Source organism: Cyphomyrmex costatus, unplaced genomic scaffold, assembly GCF_001594065.2.
Source record: "Cyphomyrmex costatus isolate MS0001 unplaced genomic scaffold, Ccosl1.0 scaffold36, whole genome shotgun sequence".
Lineage (NCBI taxonomy): Eukaryota > Metazoa > Arthropoda > Insecta > Hymenoptera > Formicidae > Cyphomyrmex > Cyphomyrmex costatus.
This window is the reverse complement of record NW_017277774.1, coordinates 2,336,419-2,345,154: the sequence shown is the minus strand read 5'-3', so window position 1 is coordinate 2,345,154 and position 8,736 is coordinate 2,336,419. Positions and strand designations below refer to the sequence as shown.

At 31.4% G+C, this 8,736-nt stretch overlaps 2 protein-coding genes across 2 annotated transcripts; one reads left to right on the top strand and one right to left on the bottom strand.

Moving 5' to 3' along the window:
• The first annotated feature begins 2,527 nt into the window (after positions 1-2,527).
• RpL24 (ribosomal protein L24) lies at positions 2,528-4,130 on the top strand. Its single transcript, XM_018543120.1, has 5 exons — positions 2,528-2,600; positions 2,729-2,804; positions 2,972-3,057; positions 3,135-3,296; positions 3,994-4,130. The coding sequence occupies exons 1-5, from the start codon at positions 2,596-2,598 to the stop codon at positions 4,127-4,129; spliced, it is 465 nt and encodes a 154-aa protein (XP_018398622.1). The 5' UTR covers positions 2,528-2,595; the 3' UTR covers position 4,130.
• A 343-nt stretch (positions 4,131-4,473) lies between these two features.
• Positions 4,474-7,217, bottom strand: Had1 (beta Hydroxy acid dehydrogenase 1). Its single transcript, XM_018543119.1, has 6 exons — positions 7,145-7,217; positions 6,027-6,214; positions 5,605-5,813; positions 5,155-5,312; positions 4,909-5,051; positions 4,474-4,830 (listed from the first exon to the last, which is right to left on the bottom strand). Exons 1-6 carry the CDS (start codon positions 7,180-7,182, stop codon positions 4,622-4,624), a joined length of 945 nt encoding a protein of 314 aa, XP_018398621.1. The 5' UTR covers positions 7,183-7,217; the 3' UTR covers positions 4,474-4,621.
• Positions 7,218-8,736: the final 1,519 nt, after the last annotated feature.

Here is an 8,736-nt window from a genome sequence, read left to right as displayed (position 1 = left end):
TAATTATATATATATATATATATATATATATATATATACTCTTATATTTATTTACTTACTTTCTCCGTTCCCGTCGGGCTGTGTGGCTCCACGGCAAGACGTTGGCTTGCTAATGTTTGGATTGAGTTGATCTCGTGATCGAATCCCGGCACGCGCCCGACATTTTTTCTCCGACACTCGTTGCACGTGGTTATTATTACAATATTCCAATCTTATGGCGAATTCGATTGGATTGCACCAGTGCAGTGTGATTGCACCAGTTCATCTTTTTTCCTTTTCCCTTCTCCTGGAAAGAAAAGGAAGAAAGATGAACTCAGGTGCACTCAGTGCGCACTAGTGCATCCAGTCGAATTCGCCATTAGTCTCGAAACAACTTTTATTTAACTACACGCTTACGGAATCGAATAATGTTCCGATTATAATATGGCGGCTCCCACGCACCACGTGGTTAAGGCAGTTTTGCCAGATACCTTCCCCTAAATCGATATATACATTTTCCCAGATCGACTTTCCCCTAAAACAGTATTCTTTCTAAATCTCTCTCAGGAGACTGAGACTGAAAAAAACCCTAGATTTCTCTCTAAATATTATTCCGTTTATTTATAGATGTTTCTCTATAAATTTTTATTATAAATATTTTTTGTTTATTTATAAACAGTGAATTTATAAATAAAGCTAAAAACAATAAATCATTTACACGACAGCAATGAAATGGATAAAAAATTATCAAATATTATGTTCAAAATAAAATATTTGAATAATAAAAAATTTCTATTTAATAATTTTATATATTAATATCAAAGACATAGAGAATGGACTGCGCGATCCCGTATCTAAAGTAGTATCAAACTATCAAATATGTGTCGATGAAAATGAGAGAGAGAGTCCGTGGAAGATGGCCATCTCTATCTTTTTCCATTCGATGGTGTAATGGAAGAGAGAATGAGAGGGAGATGGCCGTCTTCCACGGTCCCTCTCTCTCATTTTCGTTGACCATTTTGACACACGGATCGCGCAGTCCATTCTCTATGTCTGTGATTAATATATAATAAAGAGAGAGAAGGGAATAAGAAATATTTTAAATATATTTTTAGAAAATAACATTTCAAACTAATATTATATAAAGTATTTATTAAATTTAAATTAGTAATAACACAGATAATAAATTAATATCTAAACAATATCATGTAGATATATATATATACATATATATATATGTATAAATATATATTACATTTCTTTAATCGCTTATTATTTAAATTAGTAATTACACAGATAAAATAAATTAATTACATAATATTTAAACAATATCATGTATATACACATATATATATCGGGTGGTCCACTTAAATCCTACACATCTTGAATATTTCGTTTATTTTTGACAATACGAAAAAATATTTTTAAAAAAAATTGAACGGTGTCTAGGGGGATACGTTTTAGTCACATTGTTTTTTTTCTAAGTGGAGGCGCTAAAAAGATATGAAGGTCACCTCCACTTTTTTAAATGGAATTATGTAATTTTTTTTAGATAACGTGACTCCTCTAATTATTTTGTATATAAAAGTATTAAGGTAGAGATACCAAAAAACCAATAGTTTTCGAGATATTTTACACTTTATTTTGATACATATTGACACAAAAAATGTTAAATAACTCGTAAACTGTTGACTTTTTGTTTATCGTACCTTAATACTTTTGTGAACAGAATAATGAGATAAGTCAAATGGTGTAAAGAAAACACATAGTTGCGTATTTAAAAAATTATCCATTTTGTATACATATTTTTTTTAAAGAAGTAGGTACAAAAGTAGTAGGGAGCAGTAAGCCAATCAGATTTGGCCCAATGTTCAAAATTATGTGGCCTACAATAGTGTAATACGCGCCTCTCGGAATGGGCCAGAACTGATTGGTTGAATTGGTTTCAAGCAACCCCTCCATGCGCAATATCTCACATTATCCATTATGATTTGGAACACCTGTTCGCGCGGCAAGCCGCGTTCTGTTTGCAGGAGCCATATCTCATTTCAAGTTAAAAAATTTTTGGGAATTTCAAGCAACGTAACAGAAATAATTAATAAAATTTGTATCCAAATGCATTTTCCTGTTTGTCATAGGGCTAGTATCCTGGAACAGCTAATCAAAAACCTAAATTCACTCTCGTGCGTATTTACAGGAATGGTTCACCTTATATATTTAACACCAGGAGGTTCATTTGTGTTGCTTGAAATTGCTTAATTTTTTATACTTAAAACGAGATGAATATACAATATACATCCTCGGATGCTAAAAAGAGAGAAAGTGCAAACAACACGAACCAGACCTAATGGCGTTTTATTTGCTCATTTCATTCTCGCGTTCAGCGGACTCAACAGTTGAGTGAGCGCTCGCTGTTATTGGTGTATTCTTTTAGATCATCCAATCAGAATTTTAGATCTGGAAGAATACACCAATAATAGCGAACGCTCACTCAACTGTTGAGTCCGCTGAATGCGCCAATTCAGATCACTACGCAATTGCGCATGTCCTAGGAATTGATGAGAAGATCGCCGATCGGCCATTTTTGTGGAACGCGTTTCTCTGCATCGTTTCAAGATGAAGTAAGTTCTAGTTAGTGTGAGAGATATACATCCAATGTTTTTGGTACAATCCCATTGTATCAAGGAGAGAAATACCGTGCAACGCGCCAACATGATGTCGGTAATTAATTCACGTCTGATATTTCCAGGATCGGCCTGTGCGCGTACAGCGGGTACAAGATTTATCCTGGTCATGGCAAGACCATGGTCAAAGTTGACGGAAAGGTGAGTACCGCTGAGACGCCAATGTAATGTCGACAAAATAATAATATAAGTCGGATAATCATAGATCATTGTTCCATTACGTTTCACTAGTGTCGCGACGCGTCCTGTATTTGTGTAATTATCTATTATCGCACGTGTTGGCGTGACCAATAGTCTCGTTTCCTTAGACTTTCACCTTCCTCAACTCGAAATGTGAGTCCGCACACTTGATGAGGCGAAATCCTAGGAAAGTGACATGGACCGTTTTATACAGGTAAAAATATATGTGAAACCAGTGTGTGATTTCTCGAGCTTTGTTATTAATGGAATCGTAATTTGTTTTTGTCTCAGACGTAAACACAAAAAGGGTCAGGAGGAGGAGCAAACCAAGAAGAGGACAAGGCGTGCACAGAAGTTCCAGCGTGCTATCGTGGGTGCTTCTCTCACCGATATTTTGGCTAAACGTAACATGAAGCCAGAGATTCGCAAAGCCCAACGAGAACAGGCAATCAAGTATATATTCTTTCAATTATCTCTATTTTTTTGTTAAGAAATTAATTGGTTTAAAATAATTTAGAGTATAACAATAGGTGTCTATCTCATTGTTTTCTTTTTATTCAGTGTATGTTTGCTTTTTTTTCTTTGATGCTTAAATGTATGTTTGTTTGATTTTGAGTACAAATGTTCTTGAGAATTTCAAGCAATGTGAATGACCTTTTATTATTAAACTAATTAATTTGGTAAATATATAGGAGGTCCTAAACTTTGCAAGATACCTATTGATAGTAGATTGCTGAGATTATTTTGAAAAAAAATTGTAATACTAAGGTCGAGGCTACAATAGTTATTAAATGACAATGATTTAAAGTTAGTCAACTGAACTGTGAAATTTATATGCTCATTCATGATATATAGTAATGAAGGTGTTTAGAAAAAGAGAAAACTTAATAGAATTAATGTACTTGAAAACTGGTACACTCTGTATTTTACACGAAAATAAACTACATACAATAGACATCTGTTCCTCTGACAAGACCTCTTTTGCTTTGTCAGATTTCAGAATGTCTTAGAATAACTGAATTCTTCACCTGGAACTGTATCTTTAATTACATTGTCTGGTTTTGCGGATTCATACAATCACTGTAATATTATTATCTAATGTTATCATAATAATATTGTTTTATTGATTCATTTGTTTTCTTTTTCTCAGAGCTGCAAAAGAACAAAAGAGAGCTGCAAAGGCAACGAAGAAGGCTGTTGCTCCTCCAAAAGCAAAACAAGTAGCAAAACAGAAAGTTGCTAAAGTGACGCAAAAGTCTGCACCTCGCGTTGGAGGAAAACGTTAAAGTCTGTAGCTATTTATATTAACTTAATTTTTACAACCGGGGAGAAACGATATATCTTTTATATTTAATTTGATAAAAATAAGACTTCCCTTTATAAAACAGATACATCTATATGTAATACAGTGAATTTTTGTCTATAATGATAACTGTAATGAATTCAGCCGAATTAAAATTATATAAATATTAATATAAAGAATTATCAAAAATTTAAATATAAATTTAACATAATAAAAACTTGAGATATGTAGAGACCAATTTATTATTATATCTATAAATTTTAAATTCTAATATTAATTATTAAATAATGTAATTTTTAAATCTAATAGAAGTAACAAATGGTTGTAGTTTCTTAGGTAACTATAACGTTATTTTTATGAAGTAATGTTCCCAACCTTGCCTGCAGAGGCCTTGTGAACATATCTGTTTTATGAATGGTTTCGGTGTTGGCACATCAATTGGATATGTACAATACATAAATTTTTATTGTTTTTTCTACTCCAACTCTTTCTTAAGCATAGACAACTTCGTCAAGGCAGTATCTCGCCATGCGCGTCGCTCTTGCAATTTATCGAGCGGACATATCTCGTTCAATTCATTGCTGATCTTCTCTGCCATCTCACCGACGAATTTGGGGGTTGGTCCGAAAGTCATGCTCGTATCGTAAATCGATTTATTATACGTTTCGCAATACTTCTTCATTCCTATAAAATACATTGCAACGTGAATTGCGTTTCCATGGAAAAGCTTCATTGTTATACAGATGATTGTTAATGACTTACCTTCGGCATTCAAATGCGCGGCTTCGAACATACCAATAAAAGCGTAACGCATTCCAAGACCTTCGCTCATAACTATATCGATGTCTTTTACATTTAACACTCCATCAGCCACCAATCTCCAGGCTTCATTTAATATTGCATATCTGTCGACATGATTCTTAATGTGTGAAATGTCAAGAGATAGTTGAATGATAATAATAATTATTCAAAAATGGTTTTGTGCAAGCAAAACATTCGATTACATACTGGATTCTGTTGAGTGCAAAACCATCAATTTCCTTGTTCAAAACAACTGGTTTCTGACCAATTTCTGTCATGATGGCTCTTGTTTTCTCAGGAATATCAGAACGTGTCCATGGGGCTGGCACGATTTCAACGAGTGGCACATAATAAGGAGGATTTACCTGTATTTACGACATTAATTATCAAATAATAAATATTAATGCAAAATAATTAATACTTTTTTTGTCTGATTTTTTTAATTATTGAGTTATTTAGAAGATTGTGCCATGTCAGTAAGATTGAGTTTAAGAAAAAGAAACAAGTATTTATTATCTGCAGATATATCAATTATAATTATAAACTTAATATATAATCTTAAAAATGTTAATCTCTAACTAGATTTATACAGTACAAAGGTTTAGTGGAAAAAATCTGTATCACATTTTTTATTATACATAATGTGAGAATACGTACAGGGTGGGAGACGATAATTTGTTCACGGTGTTTTAGCTTTTCGCTGAAAAGAGACGGACGGAACGTGGACGTCGAAGATGACAAAATTACTTCGTTATCAACGACTTTATCAAGATCGTTGTAAATTTTCGACTTCAACGAGAGATTTTCTGGCACGCATTCTTGGATTAGTTTTGCTCCTTTCACAGTCTCCGCTAAATCCAATGATCCTACAAGCAATCCTCTTCATTAAATTCCGTTACAAATGAAACTGGAAAAATCATCAAGAATGCTATCCTATAACATCAACGATGAAAAAACTCGATACTGTTTTGAATCTTCCAGTACGTAATTATTGCAGTTATTACATTTTACATAATTATTTTTTAATAAAGGAATAAGAACAATTACTGTAGTAAATTAAAATAAAAGAGATAGGTAACCCTTTATCAAATTAAATTGCTGATCCGCTGTCAGTGTACCACGGAGAAGACCGCTAGTTTCAAGACGTTTCAATTGCTGACAGATATCCTCCAATGCGTTCTTAATTTGATCCGGAACAATGTCATAGATAGTCACTTGGTATCCTACGCCGGCAAAAAGCATCGCCCAGCTACGTCCAATTAATCCGCTAAAATATTAAGACAAAGATAAAATATATATTTTATGAAAAGGTATGAGACTTACGATATTTAATTTTAAACCTGTAATCTCACAGATTACGATAAATATTATATTTTAAATTTGTATTCTCGCGTGTTTGTACCATTCTGTTAAATATAACTATAAGTTGTTTACCACGTGTTATCTTATCTTGGACAAGTATAAGTTACAATTAAAAAAAGTATAATTTTTCTTCGGTGCCCTTGTAAAACGTAAAACATCGTCATTTGATGACTTAAAGTCTTAAAAAATCGACCGATTAATAATAATAATACAGTAAAATATTGAAAAACTTTAATTCACTCATTTACATTTACTCTTTAAAATTAAATTATGAATATATTATTAAGCGTTTTTCTTGCTTAGTTCATATTGTAACTCACTATATATTGCGATTAGTAGAAATATTAAAAATTTTCCTTTCTAAACTAACAAGTTTCCGCTGATATAGAATCAACTGTGAAGGCCAGTTTTACAAATTAAAGCTTTTCCTTTATAACAGTTATAGCATTCTATAAATAAATTAATTTTCATAAATAGTGATTTATGCAGCAACAGCTGCTCTAGTCGTAAAAATAACACAATTAAAAACGCACTTAACACAATTTTTAGTATAACGATTCATAAATAATTTTTTAAGATTAAAATTATAAAAAAGAATCGATTTTTCAAATAATACAACCAATCCTACAGATTCATAAATTTATTAGAACAATATATTCTGTTAAAAAGTAGTAATTGCGCTAATAATCCATTACCGTTATTTGATATTGATTTGTAAAAAATAATTAACAATTTGACAATCGCATTAGACGATGAATGTATATTGCACAATTATTACAATTTGCAGTTTTAAACAATTTGAATTACAATCCAAAATTAGAGTTGATTACATTACCTTCCAATAATCCCAATTTTTTCATTTTTAGTTGACATTGTTATGTGTGAATCGATCAGATGTCTGCAAGGAAAGCGTTTCTACGAGTCGTGTACGGAATGGAATTTAACACTCGGATAACCGAAGATGTCCATACATCGAGATATATATATATATATATATATTTGTAATCAGTCTCCCCACCATACATATGCTAATCAAACCTTGCAAGATATAACTGTACTAACAGCACTATCATAAATATCCGTCACATCGTTATCTTACAAAATACACATTATGATTGTAACAATTACGAGTGAATTAATCGATCAATAACCGCGTTTATTTCACGAAAATTAAATAATTTCTCATTCTGGAACTTTCCTCTAGGGTAAACGAAAGTATTCAAGTTTATTCAGTATACACATACGATTATTTATGACTTAGTATAGTCAATTAATTGACGGTCATAAATAATAAGTTTTTAAAACATCAAAGATTCATTTTGCTGCCTCTAGCTTTCTTATTAAGATTGAAATTACATTTCAAAATTTTTCGATGCCATATAGTTAATAATAATTTTTCGTGATATTTTATTTTATGCCAAGAAAAATAAGCTGTTTAAGAAAAATTCAGAATTTTTTAAACTAATATTTCAACGTCGTAATAATCGATTATCTAATATAGTGGAATTTCCCGAAGTTTACTATATTTTCAGCGCTTACTTAAGAGAGAGATCGATTACTGCACAGTTTCATTATAAAGTTTTATCTATTTAATTTGAATTAATTGTGCTAATCATAAATATATTGAACTTTATTAATTGAAATTAATCAAAATTATTTTCGTTATATATTACAGCACGAAAAAAGATCAAGAACTTGTAAAAGAGAATCAAAATGCAACTAACCATCGAATTCATTTTTCACGCAAGTGCCTCGACTAATTGTCGACTAATTGTCTTCTCATAATAACCGATGAATATCAATTCTAGCAATTTGGACTTGGCAATTTGAAGTATCAGAAATTTATAAAAATGTACCTCTATCTATAAAAACTAACAAAATATATATTTTGTAAAAATTGAAATAAAAAGCAAGAAGTGTGGAAAGGGGAAACTCAATATACTGTGATGCGAAAGAGACAGGAGGAAAATTAAGGCAATTAGTACAATTATATATTATTATTAGTGCGGACTCTTAAATAATGCTTTATGCATTGGAGCTAATTATCTACTACTAACATTCATAGTTTCTTGCAAGATTTCGGATGTATGCAAAATATTAAAGTTATGTGTATCAAGAAAAAATTGAGCTGTTTGCCAGATCCAAGAAAACAAATTTAAAATCGTGGGCCCAGTAAACGAAAATAGATTAAAATTGAATGGATAGATTTTCGGTACATATTCGCAAACATTGAAATGAATTCTTTTCAATCTCAATGTATTTTTAATTATTTATAGGAATTAAAATAAAGCTGTTCTACATTTTTTCTCTGCATTTTATTCTAAAAATTATCAGCTTTTTTTTAAGTGCATCATGAATACTGCTCAATTAAAAAATCTCAATAGAAAATACAGTTTGTTATCCAATTGAATCCAATCTGTTAAATCC

Coding starts and splice junctions, on each gene's coding strand:
- RpL24 (XM_018543120.1), top strand. Junction 2,805..2,971: donor TGGTCAAAGTTGACGGAAAG/GTGAGTACCGCT, acceptor TCGTTTCCTTAG/ACTTTCACCTTCCTCAACTC. Junction 3,058..3,134: donor ACATGGACCGTTTTATACAG/GTAAAAATATAT, acceptor TTTTTGTCTCAG/ACGTAAACACAAAAAGGGTC.
- Had1 (XM_018543119.1), bottom strand. CDS start 7,182: ATGTCAACTAAAAATGAAAAAATTGGGATTATTGGAAG. Junction 6,215..7,144: donor AAAATTGGGATTATTGGAAG/GTAATGTAATCA, acceptor TTAATATTTTAG/CGGATTAATTGGACGTAGCT. Junction 5,313..5,604: donor AAATTATCGTCTCCCACCCT/GTACGTATTCTC, acceptor TCGTAAATACAG/GTAAATCCTCCTTATTATGT.